This window comes from Anolis sagrei, chromosome 4, assembly GCF_037176765.1.
Source record: "Anolis sagrei isolate rAnoSag1 chromosome 4, rAnoSag1.mat, whole genome shotgun sequence".
NCBI classification, from domain to species: Eukaryota; Metazoa; Chordata; class Lepidosauria; order Squamata; family Dactyloidae; genus Anolis; species Anolis sagrei.
Window position 1 is genome coordinate 145,604,716 of NC_090024.1, and position 23,364 is coordinate 145,628,079.

At 38.5% G+C, this 23,364-nt stretch overlaps 1 protein-coding gene across 1 annotated transcript in view; it reads right to left on the minus strand.

The window, feature by feature from the left end:
- LOC132773418 (keratin, type I cytoskeletal 9-like) overlaps positions 1–23,364 on the minus strand; it is an 89,666-nt gene that overhangs the window by 45,270 nt on the left and 21,032 nt on the right. The window contains exons 13-34 of the mRNA XM_067467089.1: positions 22,871–22,903; positions 21,114–21,152; positions 19,967–19,996; positions 18,992–19,027; positions 17,040–17,087; positions 15,524–15,844; positions 14,152–14,187; positions 13,756–13,791; positions 12,607–12,648; positions 12,402–12,446; positions 11,660–11,704; positions 11,396–11,440; positions 11,185–11,229; positions 10,963–10,998; positions 10,675–10,710; positions 9,154–9,189; positions 8,766–8,810; positions 8,070–8,114; positions 6,747–6,779; positions 4,704–4,745; positions 4,543–4,581; positions 1,686–1,727 (exon numbers count right to left, since the gene is read on the minus strand). Of these exons, the coding sequence (XP_067323190.1) occupies positions 1,686–1,727; positions 4,543–4,581; positions 4,704–4,745; positions 6,747–6,779; positions 8,070–8,114; positions 8,766–8,810; positions 9,154–9,189; positions 10,675–10,710; positions 10,963–10,998; positions 11,185–11,229; positions 11,396–11,440; positions 11,660–11,704; positions 12,402–12,446; positions 12,607–12,648; positions 13,756–13,791; positions 14,152–14,187; positions 15,524–15,844; positions 17,040–17,087; positions 18,992–19,027; positions 19,967–19,996; positions 21,114–21,152; positions 22,871–22,903 (1,155 nt within the window). The remainder of the gene's footprint in view (positions 1–1,685; positions 1,728–4,542; positions 4,582–4,703; positions 4,746–6,746; positions 6,780–8,069; positions 8,115–8,765; positions 8,811–9,153; positions 9,190–10,674; positions 10,711–10,962; positions 10,999–11,184; positions 11,230–11,395; positions 11,441–11,659; positions 11,705–12,401; positions 12,447–12,606; positions 12,649–13,755; positions 13,792–14,151; positions 14,188–15,523; positions 15,845–17,039; positions 17,088–18,991; positions 19,028–19,966; positions 19,997–21,113; positions 21,153–22,870; positions 22,904–23,364) is intronic.

A 23,364-nucleotide genomic window follows, 5' to 3' on the forward strand; every position in this document is an offset into this window, starting at 1 on the left:
TATAAGGAACATTGTCCATTGTTTGTGTTCAGTCAAATTGTGTATTGTTTTGATGACATGTAATTCTATTTTATGTGTGGCACCTTTGGGGAGATGGTGGTGAGGTACAAATAAATTATTATTATTATTATTATTATTATTATTATTATTATTATTTAGTGTACATAAAAGCACCCATGATTCTAAGATGCACCCCGTTTTTAGAGATGTTTATATGGGGGGAGCATGCCTTATGATTGAAGAAATACAGTAATTCTATTTAGAGGCACCACTAGGGTTGGTATCACTCAGTACTCATGGTGATACCAGTACTCATGGTGTCAACCTGTCAGTTGTTGGGTTCCCCAGACCTACCAACATGACCAAAGCTTTCCCTACATCCCACCTGGGCTCTTCCACTGCCCATCTCAAACAGGAAACAGGGAGGTAGGGTGTTCCTCTTGTTGGGTCCTCAATGCTGCTTACAGCCAGGTCTTTTGGCACCAACCACAGAATCTCCCCTCAGTCCGCATAGCTCCCTGGTTGTCACCAGTATTAAGCCCCCTGTTAAAGTTGATACTTTTTGGCTCAAATAATATTATAGCAGGACTGGGCACTTCCAGACAGTACTAAATCACGAGTTTTAGTGAGGGGCAAAAAATCCCAGGACTACAGGAGAGGTCCACATACAGAACTGTTGGTCCTGGGATTTCTGCCTTTGTTGTCCAGACTAAACTTGATGCTTTGTTCCGAGATTTAGAGGCTCCTAAGACTTCTATTGAAATCTGGCAGTTTTTTTAAAAACCCGTGACATGCGGATATGTGGATATGCGAAGATTTGGTTATGGAGATCACTGCAAAAGTTCTGTTCTATGTGCAGGCCAGAGAAACTGTGCCCTCCACACATTTCATTAAGTTTCTGGCACATAAAGAAAATTTTTGCCTTCTACTCAAGTGGCACCTTCTTTTTAGGAATCGACCAATCAGAAACAAGCATCTAAAACCTGGGTACAAATCCAGACAAAAAGTCCCATGATTTCCGATTGCTGGGACATACAGACATGCGAAGATTCGGATATTCGGCTCAAAACCGCATTATCCCCACACCTGGAAATCTCATGTTTTTTGCCTTTTGCAGCAATTGCTTCTGGGTTTACAGGGAATGGCATCTGGCCACCCTCCTGTTTGCTGTGGAAACTCCTGGGATAAGGGTACTGTCTGGATGGGCCCCTAGTTCTTCAGGGCAGATCCGCCATTCCTTCAGTGTTAAGCCAATGCTCCTTGAGCATCTCCAGATGGCCACCCTATTGTCTCCACTGTACCATAGCTAGGTGGTTTCCCAGTTTAAAACTTTCATTTTCTGATTGAAAAAAAAAGTCTTCTTCAGAGGTTTTGTTACCATTTGTAAAAGCTTTAAACCAAAATAAGCAGGTGTTTCTGGTTACATTCTTTTGCATTTGACTCCATGCATCATTGGAACGTTACCCTCGAAAACCTCTCTCAAATTGAATTTGGCCCTTAGATTGACAGTGTTTCATGGGCATTTCATTAAAGAACATGAAGTAATGTCAGTTGTGATCTTAACTGAAATGTCAACACACTTTAAAAAAAAAATAAAAGTAGGAGGAGAGCCAGGCATGCAAAAGGTTTGAACAAAACAGAGCTTATGGTCAAGCGCCAAAGAAAGACAGGTGAGCAGCACTTACTTTTTCACTCTGAGTCTTTCTCATTAGTTCATGAGATAAAGCCTGGGGAAAAGGAGGGGAAAGCTAAGTATTAATCTTAGACATATTGATGATTATGATTTAGAGTAGTGCTTCTGAAAATGTCTATGTTTTTCCCCCCTATATCTGTTTTCCTACTATGGAACCCAAGATATTATGAAAGATTTGCCAACTTTGGAAAACAGCATCAGCTTTAAAGGTGAAAGATCTGACTGGGTCTATCACACAACTACTTTTCTATTGCATTATGCAAGCAATTGATAAAGCCAGGACTCCGGAAATTGCGGGTGCATGTGCGAGTCTGCTCCGCAAAAAAACAATGCCACACACTTAAAGTTGGAAAGAATTAGACCACAATTTTATTGATGACAACAACAAAATAGGGTTAGTGCCTGCATGGGTCCGTATGCAAGCACTGACCAATCCGCCTGTTGATCAAAGAGCCTGAACCTCCGGCCCGGTACCGGAGTCCCTAGGAATGACAGGAGAGGATCCATGTGGGCAGCTGTTAGCTATAGTTTCCCAATTTAGATGTAATCCCAAAGACTTCCTCGCTTGTATTCCTGCTCCTGTGAAGGAAAGGCAAAGTGGCTGAATGCAGGGCCATGAGGCTTGTTTTCTTCTGAGTACTTTTGGTGTGAGAAGGGACAGATACACATTTAAATAAACACATAAATACACACATGCATACTGACTTGAATTCAATGGTTTTAGCTGCTTTTAGTTGTACAATGCTCTGAAATTCTCTAATATAAGGCAATTATAAATATATTAAAAGAAATAGTACAAAGCTAAGATAGGAGCAGAGAAACACACTCATTCTATTGAAACATGGCTGCTGTGGATGTCAGTATCTATTGGCTCTCTTCATTTCTCTGTATGAACTCAGAGAAGAGCTAGAAAACATTACAATAACCCCTAAAGTTACTTTAACCCCCAACATTTCCAAGCTGTTACCACTTCATCACATTTACTAAATTCCACTGAGTGCTACACTTAAAATGTGGTAAGCCACTATGTTCATCACATTAGGTTGGGTTCATGTGTAGGGTAGAGCATTGTTTCATAATTTAAGTGTGGGGGGCAGCATTATTTTCAATTTTTTCAGGAGGTGGTGGGGAAGTGGATTTTTGGTAATGATTCAGATGTTTGACCAATTTTGTAATGTGATGGCATTTGTTACTCTCAGGTTTAAAATGAAATGTTTCCCCCATTTGTGTGAGGGGAAATTGTGGGAGGAGAGAGAAGGATGGCAATCTCTGGTGCATCTGCACTGGAGAATAAAAGCAATCAGGACCCACTTTAAATAACACATTTCCAGACTATGCACTCCTGGGAATTATAGTTTCCCAAGGTCCACAACCTTCTCTGGGTGCATTTGCAATGGAGGATAAAACAGTCTGGACACACTTTATATTATTATTATTATTATTATTATTATTATTATTATTATTATTACGCCATGTCTCCATGCTGTGCAGTCCTGCAGTCATAGTTTCCCAAGGTCCATACCCTTCTCTTGCTGCATTTACACTATGGAATGAATGCCCTTACACCCCACTTTAAATGTTATGACTCCATGCAATGGAGTCCTCCTGGGAGCTTCCCAAGGTCCATACCCTTCTCTGGGTGCATCTACACTGTGGAATGACTGCAGTTGGACCTTACTTTAAATGCCATGTCTCCATAAGATGGTCTTGGAAATTCCAGTTTCCCAGGGTCCATGAACTTTCTCCTACACTGTGAAACGAATGCATCTGGACCTTACTTTAAATATCATAGCTCCATACTATGCATTCCTGGGAGTTATAGTTTTCCAAAATCCACACCCATTTTTGTGCGGCAGCCGAGAAGGGGGGGGGGGGAGTACATTGCCGCTTTCCCTCCCTGCTTCCTTGCTTCCAGAATTGAGGACATGTAACAGCTGACATTTCAAAGAGAGGAGGTTTGATGGCAAAGAATGCTGAGTACAACTGAGTAACACTGATACATTCAACAGTGTGATGAAGGTAGGCAAATAATCCGTTTCATTTCAAAATCGAGTATGGCTGAGCTCTATGATCAACCTACTCTACCAAACACTTCCCCTCTTCAATGTGATGAAGTCCCTACTAACAGCATTCTTTGGAAGACATTCAATATTCTTCTGCTGGTGTGCACTGCAGGAGAAGATCAGTAGCAAGAGAAAGCTCAGCTTCCACTATTGATCTTCTCATTGAGTAATACCTGGTAAGCTTCCGAAGATCCAGATTCTCCCATAATGTGTTTTTGAAATGCTCAAAGTACTCCTGAACTCACAGGACTGCTATCTATGGTTTTATTTATCCATGTCAGACAAAATACGCCATCTATAGGCATTTTCTAGCTCCAGCAGTGCAACTCAATAGTATTCTTGGGACAGAAGTTCCTCATTTTAATAGAGCTCACTATTAGTCATGGTTTTATGTATCCATACGAAGTTTGTCAATGCATCTTCACAGATATGAGGATCATACTGTATGAGATGTTGGGGTCCAAAGAAGCTTAACATAACAATACATGATAACAACTACAGTAAGTAGTAATTGTGGCATATAGGTGTGAATATAACTCAATTCTACTAAATAATTTTGGGTTACATTTGGAATAAAAATATTTTCAAGACATGGATAGTTTGCTTTTGCCTTCCCCTGAGGCTGAGATTTGCACAAGATCACCCAGTGGGTTGTCATGGCCAAGTGGAGATCCAAACCCTGAATCCGTGCTCAACACTCAATCCATTATGCCACATGGGCTCTTTTACAACAGTATTTGCTGTCATTCCTGATTGAAGTTGAAGTTACAGCAATGCAACACTTACTCTCTTTTCACGGATCTTTCTGATGAAATCATTATATGCCTGTAGGGGGAAAAATATGAATTCAAATGAAAAGAAGTTGAATAAATCCTCTGTACTCTTATCTCTATAAATAGGTCTTATTTGGAGAACATCCAACATGTGGCAAAAGAGAGAATACTCACTTGTGTTGCTAGATCCCTTTTGCCTCTGCAATTTGACGAGCTCTGTTAAAATAACACAAATAGAATGAATAAAATGAACACACAAAGGTCTTATACATTTCCTTACAGTTTGTGACCGGTATGTTGAACTTGGACTCGTAGCCAAATGCTTCATATTCACTCTATTTCTGCTGAAGTTTATTAAGTCCCAGTTGCCACCATGACAGATTACAAAAAGTTGTCTGAATCCAGTGAACAAAAGGAACTTGGGTAGATGTTGACTTCGGGATGTTTTGTGAATGTTAATTCTACAAACAGCTCTTATTGCCAACTTCACTCTCGAAAAATTGAATATTCTGCCCTCTCCTTCTTCAACTCCTCATACTGCCAGAGTAACTCAGGCTTTATCACGTCAGCCTATTGTATCTCAGCAATTGTTGAAGCAGATGGAAATATACTGGCACAGAAACAATCACTATCATAGGGTTGCTCTGAGTTTTCCGGGATGTATGGCCATGTTCCAGAAGCATTCTCTCCTGACATTTCGCCCACATCTATAGCAGGCATCCTCAGAGGTTGTGAGGTCTGTTAGAAACTAGGCAAGTGGTGTTGATATATCTGTGAAATGTCCGGAGTGGGGGAAAGAATTCTTGTCTGCCTGAAGCAAGTATGAATGTTGCAATTGACCACCTTGATTAGCATTGAATGGCCTTGCAGCTTCAAAGTCTGACTGGTTGCTGCCTGGGCATGTGGGCAATTTCAACAGAAAGGAAGAAATAATGAAAATCAATAAAATCTGGCTACCAGTATTAAAATACTTTAAAATCAGGCCAGGAAATAAAGAGCAACACTTAAAAAATGGGAATTCCAGAGAGGAATCAATCAGGGTCAGCTAACACCTCCCAACAAAGGATCCCCCTAAACAGTAATGAGCCAGACTTTGAAGCTTCAAGGCCATGCAATGCAACATTCACACTTTCTCCCACCCTGGACATTCCACAGATACACATACACACACACACACACACACACATCACCAAGTATGATAGCGATTAATATGTTGTTGAATGCTTTCATGGCCAGAATCATATATATAAACCCCACTTGCCTGGTCTCCAACTGACCTCACAACCTCTGAGGATGCCTGCCTAGACATGGACGAAATGTCAGGAGAGAATGTTTCTGCAACATGGTCATAGAGCCCGGAAAACTCACAGCAATCCACTGATTCTGCCCATGAAAGCATTCGACAACATATTAATCACTATCATACTTCTCTGCAATCACAATATGGTGCTGCTTTGGTGATGTATGGTCCCATGATCACAGTTCCTCTCTGTCTTGCAACCCTCTTATTCTCTACCCAGGACATGTGTACCTTTCAATATTTCACAATTTATTTTTGCTGTGATTTCGCAATGACAGCAAAACAATAACATAAAAAAGAAATATAAGAAAAATGTAATCAAAGCAACCTTCCCTACTTGGGAATAGTGAGGGAGGATGTGGAAAACCATGCTTAGTGACACCACATAACTGCCAAAATATCACAATTGCAGCAGAAGGGAATTTTGGACCAGGGGCAGCATAGGAACAGCAATGCTGCTGGGAGCCATGGACAGGTTTTCTCCCTCAATGAAATGAGGCTCTCAAACAGAAAAGGCATGGTGTTATGTGATAAGTAACCAGACAAACATGCTAATAACTTTATTAACAGTGTTTACTTCAACCCCATATAAAAATATCCCCTCTTTCTCGACCCAACCCCATAGTACCTTGCATCAGGAAATAATGAGTAAGATTTATTGTAAAGGTAATTTCAAGCAGTCCAAACTTTGGGGGTTGAGAAATATAGCATGAATCACAAGTTGCACTCTGAATTATTTATAATTGTGGCCTACAGAAAATTCACCATGGAGTTACTGAAGATTTGGATGATTGCAGCTTTTCGGGATAGCAAACCCAAGAAACGATCTTAACCTTCCTTCTGAATTCATACAATTCCAACTGACAAGATTGTGCTTATATTGCCATTTTAAAATTGTACAAAGAAAGAGTATTTACCAGAGCTTTTGCACCATAAGTAGAAACATCACCCTGGATGAGGAGAGGGAAAATGCAAACAGTTATTGTTGTTGTCATTAATAACACAATTGATATATAAGCCATAAATCACAATCCAACCACAGCTACTATTTCTCATGGCCACCATTACTTTCAGAGATATAATTCTGTTCATGTGCTCACCTGAAAATGTGAACCATTATATCTGGTGGTGGCAAGGATGTGAACACCTCTAAACTGTTTCCTCCAATGTCCTCAATAAGTTATAGTCTGCTAGTAAATTAGAACTTTGTGTGTTAAGTACAAAAGCTTAAATATGATTTTGTAATAGTTGGGGATGTGCAATCCATTAAAAACGGTTTGGAATTCATCACAAAACTCGAAGGCACTGACATTTTGTTTCTAAGTGTTTCTAAGGTATAGTTACTGAAAAGTTCATTACTATAATGAGAGTAATAAAATTATGTTATTTCATTATTGTAATTGCACATAATTCCATAATTGGGGAAACTTCAGGGGCTCTTTTCTCCCCCATTTTTAAAGCTATTGTAGTGAAACTTGCTACAATCGCAAAACATATTTACCACTGTTAGCCCACAAAGTTTCAGAACATTTCACTTAGACATGTATTTTTGGGAACTTTTTAAAGTTTTTATAAACAACAATTAAAAAACCCACAGGAGCTATCTACTTGAATTTTATCTGCAATGCACAAGATAATCAGAGCATCAATCCTCAGAAGTTTCAGAAAGATACACATCTCTACAGATTTTTGGGGATTTTTGAAAGTTTACACAAAAACAATTTATCTTCCAAAAAAAGGGACAACAGGAATCCCCTTGAATGTCTGCCTTTATGACACACAACCACATAACTTCAACTTGGCACAGATTTATACTATTACTTACTTACGTTAATCCTCTTTGCAGATTCACTAATTTTATTTATTATTATTAGACTGACTCTAAACAGCTGATGCCATTGGGGCCTTCTGATGCTAAGCACTGCATTCTGGGAAATGTAGTTTAGAGCAGGGTCTTTTGCATTCTCTGCTACAAGGGACCTTGCCTTCACAAACTACATTTCTGAGAATGCTGTGTTCTTAGTTTCTTACCCAAGTTTGCTAGTCCCGCCCCCAGTCCCTTCCTTATGGAGATTGGACCAAAGAAGAACAGGATTGGTTTTTAAAACACTTTATGTTCTCTTGGCTTTAGCCAAATTGCTTAATGTCTATACTGAAAATTAAACTGACCTAGGTAATATCTGGGGATAGTCAGTACGTTATACCTCAAGAACTGAGTACGTAACAAAAAGACCACTTACATTATCACAACTGTTACTGTTGTAACTTCCACTGGTCTGAGAGCCCTGCCAATGAAGAGGAGAGAAAAAGAACAACATTATTGCTTCTCATGAGAAGACGGTCTTAAATATCATGATTTGAGAAACTGGAACTGAAGATCAGATGCATATTGAGAAGTCAAAGCAAGATCAAAAGACCTTGTTCCAATTCAAGTGGGAGACAAATGACTGGTGGCCCTACCATACAGAACATGCCAGAATATCAAGGCAGAAAATCCCACAATATCTGCTTTGAACTGGGCTATCTGAGTCCACACTGCCATATATGCCAGCTCAAAGCAGATAATCCAGAAGGGGCCCTAGAGAGATAGCAGTTTGTCCACTTTTGCGGGACCCTTGCACCCCTAACCCTTGCAAAAGCAGAACGCTTACTAATACATTAAAGGCAGTCTGGAAACTTCAGGTTTCCACTCTCAAGCAACCTACCAAAAATGTAGCTCTAAGGCCCCTTCTACAATGCCCAAAAAATACCTGATTTGAACTGGATTATTTGACAGTGTAGAGTCATATAATCCAGATAATGTGGACAATCTGCTTTGATAATCCAAATTATATGGCAATGTAGAAGGGATCTAAAACAGCTCTGCCTTTCTCCATATATACAATATGATACTATAGTGACATTACACATACTTTACATTGTAAAATATTCCTTACCCCTCCATATTGGTTGCTGCCACCATATGAGCCACTCTGTCCTCCCTGTACAGAAATTATGTATGAATTACAAAAGATCAACTTAATATATATCAGCAAAACTATTTTCTATTTTCAGGGGGAGAAAAGTGTATAAATACTCATTTTGATTTCTGCATCTGTTTGTCTTTTAGCAAGGCATTTGTTAAACATATGCATTTCTTTACATGTTGACCGCTACTACCATGTGACTCAGTCTGTTCTCATATATAATTTACAAAAATATCATCTTACTATAAATACCCAAGATGCTTTCCATATTTGAGAAGAGAAATAACCATAAACATGCATTTTGTTTTCTGTATTACCAAGACATTGATTAAATATCTATAGTATATTTTAAAAATACCTGTCCATATTGGCTGTTACTACCATACGATCCACCCTGTAAAGGAATCACATATTAATTACAAAAGCATCACCGTAATATATCTGCACAAAAATATTTCCTAGATTCTGCAGAAGAAATAAGCATGAACATTAATTTCAATTTTGTTTCTGAGACTCTGTGAAAACTGTTGGATAATAATAATAATAATAATAATAATAATAATAATAATAATAATTTTTATTTATACCCCACCACAATCAGCTCACAGATACATTTTGAAGTGCCGCATATAAAACAGACAATACATAGCATATAAAACAGCAACAGAAGTCTAAAAACAACTACACACACAAACCCTATTGTGATACAATTGTAAAATCCCTAAATCCCAGTAGAACCTGTGAATAAGGCTGGCTATCCACAAATAACAAATCAAAGTACCAGAGTAAGCAGTTGCTGAATCCTCAATATGATCATAGATTACACAAGATCAAAGGCCTGTCTGAAGAGCCATGTTTTTAAATTAGCCTGAAAGGCTTGGAGAGTGGGGGCTAAACTAATTTATCTAGGGAGGGTATTTCAAAGCTGAGGGGCCACCACTGAGAAGGTCCTCTCTCTTGTCCCCACCAACCATGCTTGAGACAGTGGTGGGACCAAAAGAAGGGCCTACCCGGAAATCTCAAAGCCTGTGCTCGTTCAAAGAAGGAAATGTGGTCTCGAAGATATGTTGGACTCGAAGCATATATGGCTTTATAGGTGATAACCCACAAATTGAATTGGGTGCGGAAGCTTACTGGAAGCCAGTTTGAGCTGCTTTAATAGAGACGTGGTATGCTCCCTATAGCTAGCCCCAGTTAGTAATCTGTCTGCCAATCTTTGCACCAACAGCAGCTTTCAAGCTATCTTCAAAGGCAGCCCCACGTAGAGTGCATTAGAGTAGTCCATTGTGGAAGTAACCACCGTGGTAAAGTAAGGCTTTTCACGAGCTGGTGCAACAAGTTTTAACTGTGTGAAGGCCCCCCAGCCACCACAGACACCTGAGCTTCAAGCATCAGTGATGAGTCCAGGAGGACTCCCAGAGTGAGGACCTGTGTCCTGAGGGGGAGTGTAAACTGGTCGAGCACAGGTTCTCACCCTATACCCTGATTGGCCTCGCGAATGACCAGGAGGACCTCTGTCTTGTCTGGATTAAGCCTCAACTTGTTGGCCCTCATCCAGTCCATCACAGCTGCCAAGCGCCAGTCCAGGTTCCGTGAAGCTTCCTTGGAGTGAGGTGGAAAGGAGCAGTAGAGTTCTGTGTCATCTGCGTAGAGGTGACACCCAACTCCAAACTCTGGATGACCTCGCCCAGTGGATTCATGTAGGTATTGAAAAACATGGGGGAGAAAATGGAACCTTGCGGGACCTCTCAGGTCAATGGCCAGGGGTCTGAGCAAGCGTCCCCCAGCATCACCATCTGGGTGCAGTGCCCTCAAGATTATGTATGTGTGTGTATATATATATATATAAATATATAATATATAAGAAAAAAGCTTTTACCTGTCCATACTGACTGTTGCTACCATACGATCCACTCTGTAAATAAATCACATATTTTATATGTTTATTTGTTATGTCACGGCTTGAGGCAGAGCACAGCACAATTAAGAAACATCACCATAAAATAGGTACCATAAAATTCGTACGTTAACATGCACCATTGCAAAACATATATTAAAATACGAAGTACAAGTATTAAAATAAAATAAAATACATATAATACAATACAAATAGAGTGCATTTTATAATTCCCCATTTAGAATTATATTATACAAGAAAAAAAATTACCTGTCCATACTGACTGTTACTACCATATGATCCACTCTGTAAAGGAATCACACCTTAATTAGAAAAGGATCACTTGAATATATCTGCATAAAGAATTTTCTTGATTCAGAAGGAGAAATAAGCAGATATTTTAATTTCAGTTTTGCTTTCTTCATCTCTTTCTATATGCTTTGTTACAAAGGCATTGAGTATATAGGTATTATATATTAGAAAAATTTTTACCTGCCCGTATTGGCTACTGCTGCCGTATGATCCACTCTGTCCACCCTGTATAAATAATATAGTTATTAATTGCACAAATATTAATTTCATAAAGCTACTTGTCATATTAAGAGACAGGAAATAATAATTTTATTTTATTATCTGAATTTCCATACATACTTCTATTACTGTTCTACATAACATGTATATTATATAATACAGGTGTGTTTACCTGTCCGTATCGGCTGCCACCGCCATATGATCCACTCTGTCCACCCTGTACAGAAACATTACAAAAGCATCACAGTTATAGATATTATCACAAAAATATCACTTTAATATATTTGCAAAAAGTTATATTCCAAATTTAGGATTAGAAATAAGTATACATTCTCAAATTTAATTTTGTATTACTTTGTGTCTACTAAAGTCTACATGATATATACTGTATATATATATGTATGTATGTATATGCATATGTATGTAAAGATTTTACCTGTCCATATTGACTGCTGCTTCCATATGATCCACTCTGACCACCCTGTACAGAAAACAATTCCTTGTTTTTGAAAAAATGTACCAGAAATTCTTAGCTGTTTTCTATACTTAGGAATAGATTAGTCTTCAAGTTATTTTATTCTTTAGCCTCTGTTTAAAAGCTTCCAAAGAAAGAGCCTCCACCACACTCTGGGGCAGAGAATTCCACTGCTGAACGGCTCTCATTACCATCGTCATTACTGTGTTCATCACATGTTCACATGTTCATTGCACATTCAGTACAGAGTAAGGAGTTGACTTATCCTTATTAAAAAGTATTAAAATATTTATACCTCATATTTAATCTAAAGATCTCAGTTGAATCATGTTGACATAAAGTAAACAATAATATTCATTTGAGAACACTAATACTATACACAACCATTTGAAAAGTTAAAAGAAGAACGTTTAAAACCAGTTAAAACACATTAAAATAATTTAAAACCAAGCATTTAATTGTCCCTGGCACTGGAATGAGAGCAACTTTGATGGGGAATGGAGCCTGAAAGGAAGTGTAGCTCTATTCTGTATCAAAGCTACTCTCATCCCAGTGCCAAGGAAAAATAAATGTTTTTTAACTTAACAGCACAAGGGTGTAGATTGTTCTGTCATGCCTTAGTATAGACATAGGAGTTTTCTGCATCTACTACATAATACCGTTGTATATATTAAATATATTCTGTATTATGGAATAATTTTACCTGTCCATATTGGTTGCTGCCACCGTATGATCCACTTTGCCCACCCTGTAGACAAAACAGGGCAAACTTAATACATTGCAAAAGGACAACAAAGTTACTTTCAAGACCACAGATTAGTGGGAATCCCTATTTTTATTTTATATCTCTCTGTATATGCCACCTTTAATAAGTCATATATTACATAACCCACACACTGCTTTTTTACCTGTCCATATTGGCTGCCACCATATGATCCACTTTGTCCACCCTGTAAAAAATTGTATACAAATTACAAAATGATTGCTTTCATGCATTTATACAAGGGCAATTTTTAAGTTGGGAGAGGGGGGCAAAATATCAAAGAATGGATTGTCAAAGGCTTTCATGGTCAGAAGCACTGGGTTGTTGTAGGTTTTTCGGGCTGTATGGCCATGTTCCAGAAGCATTCTCTCCTGACGTTTCACCTGCATCTATGGCAGGCATCCTCAGAGGTTGGGAGGTCTCAAAGAATGACATTAATAGCTTTATTATGCACACCCCTAGATATAATAAACAGCAGAGGGCAGTGTTGTTCAGGATTTTAGAGCACAAAGGCTTCTATGAGGTGAAAACATTTGTGTTCTTGAAATGTATGGCTGAAATGTGAGAGCTGGACCATAGGGAAGGCTGAGTGAAAGAAGATAGATGCTTTTGAACTGTGGTGTTGGAGGAAAGTAGAGTGCCTTGGACAGCGAGAAGATCCAACCAGTCCATACTTTAGGAAATAAAGCCCGACTGCTCATTGGAGGGAAGAATAGTAGAGGCCAAGATGAAGTACTTTGGCTACGTCATGAGAAGAAAGGAAAGCTTAGAGAAGACAATTATGCTGGGGGAAAAGGAAGGAAAAAGGAAGAGGGGTCGACCAAGGGCAAGATGGATGGATGGGATCCTTGAAGTGACTGGATTGACGTTGAAGGAGCTGGGAATAGTGACGACCAACAGGGAACTCTGGCATGGACTGGTCCATGAGGCCACGAAGAGTCAGAAACGACTGAACAAATGAACAACATGGCTGAAATACCCTAAATGTGTATGATCTTGGAAGGGTCAGTCTTGGTAAGATGGGAGACTGCCAATGAACACCAGGTACTATAGGCTCTATTTCAGAGGAAGGAACTAGCAAAACCACCTCTGAAAATCCTTTGCCTAAGAAAACCTTATGAAATGCATGGGGTTGTCATAAGTCAGCATGCATGTACCTTGAAGGTATACACACACAAACCAAGCTGTAATTCATGCCTTGTAATGGCATTTACTTTCCAGAGGAATGAGAGTTAGGCAGAAGTATGAGACTTCGATCCATAGTAAGTTTGACCCATACAAAAGTCTGTTTTACCTGGCTGCTTCCATAATTTTGTTGCGATGATCCACCCTGCAAATAAAAAAAATTTTAGGTAATCAGTCATCTGTAATATTAAAAATGACAAAATCAAAGTGCCTTTACTATGCCTAAAACAGGTCAACAAATTAAACAGTTGTTTAATCTGGCTGTTTCAGCGAAACAATTTACATATATACATATATTAGCACATAGAATTTAGTAACAACTTGAAGACCAAGAATTAATTTCAACTGTTAGTCTTAAACAAGGCCCTTTGGATCAATTGAAATTATACAACTCATTGATTCACCAAGTGTCATTCATCCAGTGGGTCTATGCTGTTTAGGTCTAACCATTTGAGCTCTCTACTACAAAAGAGATTTTCAAGGAATTTCAAGAAAGACAACTTACCGGTCTGCACGGACTGCTGCCACCGTATGTATTTCCCTGGGGAGGGAGGGGGAAATAAATAATGATTTATTTCCTCTGGAAAATGTAAGCATATCTTCATTTCTGGACAACAATGGTGAAAAGGGCTTATGTAAATCTATTAAAATACTACTAACAGAACACTTGCTTTCAAGTTTAGAAATCAGTAAATATTCACTGGACTTCCTGTGCTTTTTAGAAATTGCTTTGTGTTCTTCATGAAGGATAAATATGGGTTATTGGCACTTAACTAATATTATTTTCAATGAAATATTTATTACACAAATCCCAATTCTGACAAGTGCATTGTAGTAAGCAGAAAGCATGCAAATAGCTTTCACACAGGGCTTTAGCACAGCAGGTTAACTGCCAGCTGTAGTAAATCTTGCCAACCAAAAGGTTGACAGTTCGACGCCCGAGTCCGGGAGAGCTCCTGGCCTTTAGCCCAGCTTATGCCTATCTAGCAGTTTTGAAAATAGTAGTAGATAAATAGGTACCGCTTAAGTCGGAAGGTATTTAAGGCACCCATAAGAAAGTGCCAGAAAAAAATTGAAGTTTACGAACAAAGCTCTTTGGCAGGGAAAGTGGGGCAACAGCACTCCCTTGTGGCCAAAACTAAGCACAGCCTCCAAGATGCAGAAGATGGGAAAACCTATATATACCTCTATCTAGGTACAGTTGTTTGTTTTGTCAGTGTATAACGGCATTGAATGTTTGCCATATATGTGTTCTGTGATCTGCTCTGAGTGCCCTTTGGGGTGAGAGGAGCAGAATATAAATACTGCAAATAAATAAATAAATGACCCTGGAAAACAACAGGCCTGGAGAGCAATGGCTTTGTATGATAAGACTGAGGACCTTTCCATACTGCCATATAATCCAGATTATCAAAGTAGATAATTCACATTATCAGATTTGAAATGGATTATATGAGTCTACACTGCCATATAAGCCAGTTCAAAGAAGATATCTGGATTTTATATGGCAGTGTAGAAGAGGTCTGAGGTACAAGCGGGACTAATGTATTGCTACAATGGCATAACTATATGTTTGTTCAAACAACTCAGCTTGAGCCATGATTTAAGGCTCAGATAACACACTACGTTGAAATTAATATAAAATAGAAAGAGAAGCACCTGATCTCCTTGCGGTTCTACTGGAAAAGAGTAATTGGGCTTACTGAAATTCCACTTCATTGTGCAAGGTTTATGGCAAACTATCCCTCTGTTACATTAAATTACTGTATAATTTCCTCAACATAAACTAGAGAAAAATTAAGAATTCTTTCCTTACAATTATAAGATATAATCCACTTTAAAAAAATGGACTCTGATTTGTGGTTAATGATTCTCACCTGACCACAAGGTCTACTGCCACTTGAACCCGATGATCCACTGTTGCTGCCGCCAAATGTATATGATGATCCACTGCTGCTGCTTCCAAAGTTAGAAGATGATCCACTGCTGCTCCCAGAAGGAGAGGATCCTGGTCCGCCAAATGTGATAGAGATTCCATTACCACCACCTGAAGAGGAGGATCCGCTAGTGCTGCCAAATGTAGATGATCCACTACTACCGACTGAAGAAGATGGTCCACGGCCACCAAATACAATTTTGGTCCCACTGCCTGAAGGAGAGGATCCACCGCTGCTAACTATAACAGAGGATCCACCCTGCTGCAAAACATAAATGACAGATAATAAAGTCCAGGATTTTTTTCTTTTACCTAAATGGAAACTACTTTTTTAAAAAAATAAATAAAAAAATAACGTTATTTACAAAGATTAATTTAAAAATAATTAGACCATTTATGAGAGGGAAAGCCGACTTTCCAAATATTAAAATAGAGGAATATGTACTTCAAATATATTTTAAAAACATATTTCCAAGACTAGAATAAATTATGTATAGAAAACATTAAGGGCCATTTAGGGCCCTTCTACACTGCCATATAATCCAGATTATTAAATCAGATAATCTACATTATTTGCTTTGAACTGGATTATGTGAGTCTACACTGCTATATAATGCAGTTCAAACTAGATAATCTGGATTTTATATGGCAGCACAGAAGGGACCAAAGTTAATGAGTACAGCAAAGCCTGACCTATCATTAGGCAGCGGGAGACAATGACATCAAGCAGTATTTTTGAAGTCAAGAAAGGGCAGCAAGTTTGGTCATTAATTAACAAATAATAATAATAATAATAATAATAATAATAATATCTTTATTTTTATGCCCCACCTCCATGTCCCCAATGGGACTTGGGGCAACTTACAAAAGGGCAAGCAAAACCAAATAGAAACATATCATAATAAAATATAACATCACTACAACAGTTATTATTTTAATTCTAATAATAAGGTTATTATTCTATTTTTTATTGCCAGGGACAGGGAGAGGTGCTTGTGAAATTTTCTAGCATGCAACATTAATCTGGGTGGATCTACAAAAAAGATTAATTACATTTATCAGCTGTTGTGGCAGAAGCAGGCAACTAGATATCCTTCTTTCTGAGAATTTGATCAAATTGATTTGGGTTCTTGAAAATTATTCCACGTGTTAGTGCTATCAGCTGTGCATGTGTACTTTTGGACTGAGGAACATGTGGAAGAGAAACCTACACCTCTGAAGAAACTAGGACATGGGAGGGTTCCACACGAGGCTTGCTCGCAGGCTTGCTTTGCCTCTCCCAGAAACCAAAATAATGGGAAGGAGGGACATCATCAGTTTCTTCCTATGCGAGCTTCAATTTCATTCCCGATCAGAGCATGGGAGGGAGTTACTGTGTCGCTGGTCCAGTGAAACTAAAGTAGCAAGGATGGTTTCTATGAAATTCTAGTGAAGCCAGCATCATGCTATTAATTTACCTGAGAACCGTAAGAACTACTGCTCTGCGATGAAACAGATTGTATGCTCTGTAAAGAAAGCAGAAAATTAACATTTCAAAGCAGCAAATAACAGTTATATAAACATGTGCAGTACATTTTCTGTGTTTTTTGATGATGGTGTGACCAAAATTGGAAATGGCTAGTCCTCGTTTTAATTCCCAAGGAACCTAATAAACTTCCCCAGACTGCAATTCCCAGATGAAAACAAGGATACAGAGGAAAGCAAGGTCAAGAAGGAGAAAGTTGTTCAGGAAGAAGAACACACAAGTTAGGAGAAGCCGAAACAGGTTGCTTTAGCCTAAGCCTACCGGGAAGGAGAAGAATCATAGAATGATAGAGTTGGAAGAGACTTTATGGGTCATCCAGTCCAACTCTCTGGCAAGAAGCAGGAAAATCACATTCAAGCACCCACAACAGATGGCCATCCAGCCTCTATTTAAAAGCCTCCATAGAAGGAGCCTCCAACACACTTCGGTGCAGAGAGTTCCACTGATAAACAGCTCTCAGAGTTAGGAAGTTCTTCCTAATGTTCAGATGGAATCTCCTTTCTTGTAGATTGAAGCCATTGCACCACGTCCTAGTCTCCATGGCAGCAGAAAAAATGATCTTGATTTTTGGCAGTTGTAGTTCACCCACATTCAGAGAGCACTGAACCCAGCCAACGTTGGATCTGAACTAAACTTGAAACACAGACGCAACATAGCCAACTGTGGCCAACTGTGAACACAGATGAGGTTTGGAGGTGATTGGCCTTGGAATATGGGAGTTGTGGTTCACCCTTAACGGAAAGCCCTCTGAAACCCACCAATGATGGATCTGGACTACACTTGGCACACAGACCAATAGTGGTGGGGTGATTAACCCATGATTTTGGGAGTTGTAGTTCACCCACATCCTTATGCATTTTCTAATGGGCGCATTCATAAATAATAAATAACAAAAAGAAAGACTGGCTTTTTTTCTAAGAAATAGCAATGCAAATTACCAAAGTGATATTACCAAACATTCCAAAACAAAATATGCACTTTTCAAATAACCTGGGCATTGTTGGGTACTCAAGCAAGTATATAATAAAAGTGTCCATCCAAAGAAAGGGTTTCCAACACATTCCAAGGCAGCATATCCTAATGTATTCTAACAATTTTATGGACTCAACCCTTAATACCCCAAAGTAGTGTGTCTTTAAATCTAAGGCTGTAAAGAAGTGGGGAAAAACCTACATCTCCCTAACTTCATTGCATGCAGCGTCCACCATAAGATTTCAAAGAGAGGAGGGTTTTTTTCCAACACAAAATACAGGAGAGGGAAGGTGGGTGGGTGGGGTCAAATCTCTACAGTGTGATGGCAAATCAGCTGAAGATTACTAAGTACAACCAAGTAACATGGATAGATTTAACAGTGTGATGGAGTTAGGAGAATCTTCCATTTCATTTCAAAACAGAGTATGACTAAGCTCTACTCTACCAAATACTTGATTTGGATCAATGTGATAAAGTGGTGAGAGATGGGAATTGAATGGTGCTGAAGGTGTTGCTGAACTACAACTCCTAGCTCCCAATTGGCTAGGCTGGCAAGGACTGCTCATTTGCAGGATCACCTTCCCAAGCAGGAACCTGAAGTTATTTAGTTCATTTCTTTAAACTTTATCATGAATGGTATTCTGGAACCCTTTGCCACCTCAAAACTGCCAGCTACTGGTTCCTTCCCAAGTGTAGGACACATCGTAAAAAGTTACAGTCCAGTTTCAGAGACAAAGGAGAAAGAGGCACCCTTCCTTTTTTTAGAAAAATCATTTTTTGTAACGCACACCTCAAAACTGAGGTGTGCACATTATATTTGATAGATCACTAGACTTGAGTAAATACGAGTATTTATTTACTTACAGATTTTTAAAAGGGTTAAAAGAGTTACAATTACGAGAATCTGCTTACCATTTTACAGGCTTGGCTGTTGTAGGAGGATGAGGTCTGCAAAGAAAAAAAACCCAAAGGAATTCCTTACTGAACAGATAATTAATATGTTGCTTTGATATAAGATATTTCTTTCAACAATTGATCTGATTGGTGAAAGCAGAGTCACGCCAACTTATGTGTAGGCTTAAAATTCTAGAATTTCTTACTTAGTGAGCTGGGAAAGAGGCATTTGGAAATTAAACAGTGGCATCATTAGGAGTCTTCATTCATCAGCCCCTTTTCCTCTTAGGCCCTATCTACACTGCCATATAATCCAGTTTCTGAATTCAGATTGTCTGCTTTGAACTAGTTCGTATGGTAGTGCAGACTCATATAATCCAGTTCAAAGCAGATAATCTGGATTCAGAAACCGAATGATATGGCTGTGGCTGACCAAGCTATTGGGGCAACACAAAAAGGGGGACCAAGTATATATTTATATTTATCCAAAGGGAAAAGAAAATTTCATGCATTCTTTGCATCCCTTATCTGTACTACATAGTTATTGCAATTGGAGATCACTTCAGTAATTGCTAGGAATTCACACTACAGAATCCTGGAATTTGTAGTTTGGTGTCGTATTTATAATTCTGTGCTGGAGCCCTTCAGTGTCTTATAGTACTCGAGTCACAGAATTCTGTAAGATGGAGCCACGGTAGTTAAAATAGTAACAAAATCAGTTAACTGCATAGTGATACAACTCTTTTTCACACGATGTTTGGTAAATCTACCTAGTTGCACCTAAAACATTATGCAATAATAGAAGTTAGCTGAACTCAGCTTGTTCTCTTATTCAGAAGAAATAGAAAATGTCTAATTCTGTCAATTCAAGGTATATTCTCTGTTGGCAAAAATGGTTAGCTAGAAATATTAAGAGTTTTGTGATACAGATAAAATATTTTGTTCTGTAGTTTGTTGAAAATGCAGCCAACTTAATGCTAAGACAATGTTTACCTTATCACAGATCTGCCCAGGCTGTCCAGTCTAATGGGAAGAGAATGAAAGAAGAGCATTACAAAAGAAAAAATATTTATTTATTTATTTATTTATTTATTTACAGCATTTTTACCTCGCCATTCTCAGTCCCCCAGGGGGAGACGACCTCAGAGCGGCTAACAAAGGCAGCAATTCGATGCCACAAATCAATAACAATATTTAAATTGGGTTGTTGTAGGTTTCTTCAGGCTATATTGCCATGTTCTAGAGGCATTCTCTCCTGACATTTTGCCTGCATCTATGGCAAGCATCCATGGACCCAGTGATTCCGGCCATGAAAATCTTCGACAATACAATATTTAAATTGCAATAATAACAATAATAGTATTTTATTTATATCCCGCCTCCATCTCCCCGGAGGGACTTGGCGTAGCTTACAGACAGCACACAATAGTGTCACAAACCACATAAAGTACAGACAAAATACATCAACAATTACAATAAAATAATATCAAAGTAACATAAAACAATATAAATAACAATATAAAACAACAGAGAGAAGAACAGGCAGGGACATCTAATCACCTTTCATTAAGAGTTTGCTCCAGGCACAGTCAGCCCATTGTATGCTAATCAAGGTGGTCAATTGAAAAGATTCACACCTAGCCCATCTTACAGTAGCCTTTTGTCTCACCCTGGTCTTTCCACAGATATATAAACCTCCTTTTTTCCTAGCTCCAGACCTCACCCTCTGAGGATGCCTGCCATAGATGCAGGCGAAACGTCAGGAGAAATGCCTCTAGAACATGGCCATATAGCCCGAAAAAACCCACAAGAACTGAGTGATTCCGGCCATGAAAGCCTTCGACAATACATAAAACAATATACTTTGCCTTTCTATTGCTTGAAAAAAGCAATGCATTCTCAAAGGTTCGGCACTTTACATTATTCTTCAAATATATTATTTTTAATATTCTTTACTTATATATAAATAAAAATGAATGAATTACAATTAATTAAAATATATTTTATCATGTGTATTTTATATAAATACAATAATAATAATCTGAGCATGGGGCATTCAGCACAATCCCGGATGTCACATGATCTTAACCAGTAAACATAATTATTATCATTTTGATGAATTAGATGAAACAATAGTTACCTGAACGGTAATACGGACACCACCTTGGGAGCCTGGCCCCTGCAATAAAAATAAAGAATTCCCCAGTCAAAGTAAAAAATGCCCTGCAGTCATTCAGAAAGACATGTTCTTATTTATGGAGTGAAGAAAATGCTAAAAAGTTATTACATGATCTGTTCAGAAGTTACCAAGGATCACCTCCAGTATGGTTTCAATTGTCACAATTATATGGGTTGTAACAATGAATTATTTGGATGATGTATAATTCTCTCTCCTCCTCCTCTCCCCGCCCCCTTTACCTGTATTTTATGGGGACTATGATTTTATGGGGAATATTCTTGGGATTATACATTTAGAGAATGTTATAGGAAAGTATCCAGAGGTCTTGTGGTAGAAAAGAGCAACCCAATCATACCTGAGACTGTATTTTCTCACTGTATTTAGTACTCTGCAAAAGAACCAGAGATCAATTATTTTCATGGACACGAATCCTTGCCTTAAGGAAATACCTGCTATGCTTATTTAGACTCAACTCATAAAATTAATGTCTCTTGTTCTCCATTGCCTCCTCTGCTTCAAAAGTCTCCTGAGACCCAAGTGTGAAATCTGACATATCATATGAATGGCTGCTGTTATCTGTTGTTGGTGGCATTGGATACTTCCAAGCAACATATTACCTTCTAACTTAAATAAACATGATTCCATAGAATCTATTTTACCTCAATAGTCAAACAGCAAAGGCAATTCATACACCTAAGGGTCCAGCATTTTCTGATAACTGCAATCAGTTACAGATTTTGTTTTTGGGGGACATCCTGAAGCAAATTTGGTATACATTTTCAATGAATATCTCATTGAGTCTCCACCCATTCAACCTAGTTTGTGGTAGCCACAAAAATGAAGTTTCTGAAGTAAGTACAACACAATTAAACAGGAATAACAATTTCAAAGCAGGAATTTTGTTACATAGTGTAATCAAAGAAGGGCTGTCAAACATATCACTCATTGCTATTTTTCATATAGTGTTTACTCATGCTAGTAATGGACCTGAACAGCTAACATATACAATAAAATATGAAAATTATTCCTATTTGCAAGGTCATATCATGTAGCCATTTCATCCTATACGGTTCTGGCCCAGCTTACTTATCCGAACGCATTTCCCTCTACGTCCCACCTCGCAGTTTAAGATCACCCGGGGAGGCCCTGCTCTCGCTCCTGCCAGCGTCACAAATATGTCTGGCGGGCACGAGAGACAGGGCCTTCTCGGCTGTGGCCCCCCGCCCGTGGAACTTGCTTCCCACTGTCATTTCCCACCGTCACTCCTGTCATTTAGGAAGAAATTGAAGATGTGGTTCTGGGATCAGACTTTAGGGCAACAGACATAGATAGCACTTTGGACATGGAACTGGATATGGAATTGACTGGAATGATGTTACGGCTATTAATACTGTTTTTTACTGTTTTAATGAATGTGTTACTCATTGTTTTAATTGTTATATTGTTGTGTTATAGGTAGTGGCATCAAATTGCTGCCAAATGTGAGCCGACCTGAGTCCCCCTTCAGGGGTTGAGAAGGAATGGGATAGAAATACCAGAAATAAATAAAGTAACAAATAGTAACATTTGCTTTTGCCCTGAAATGAAGAGTTTTGAGCACAGGCTCCAAGCTAACCAGTCTAAATTTTCCTCCATTCTTCATTTTAAAAATGTTCTTTGTGGCGTCCACTCTAAAAGTTTGAAATGTATTTCAAATAAAACAGAAGCGGAATGCTTACCTGAATATGCTTGTATTTGGAGTTGGCAAGTTGCTATAAAGGAATAAGAAAACATTATGTTTGCACAAAAATCAATACTATGATAATGTTTGGGAAATACAGTTGGAAACATGGCTTTCTCTTAAAATAACTTGCATGTCTAGAAAATGACTTATACGGCTTGGTTTGATATATGGAGCAGACATTTTGTGGTCCTTAAGTTACTGCTAGGGCTGATGGGAGTTGCAGTCCAGCAACATCTGAAAAGTGAAGGCTGGCCATACATGGTTTAAGATGTGCTTCAAGACAGAGCATGTAAACTAAAAGAATCCTTACCGATGTGTATGTTGAGCGCTGTAAAAAACAAACATACAGAAATGATTTATTAATTTAGCAGAAAACTATAGAATAACATTTATTGTAACAGAATATTTATATCTGACAAGTCAACCAATGCATTTCATAGGCCCCTTCTTTTAAGATATTTAGGACACTGTTTTCTCATATCGAGTATT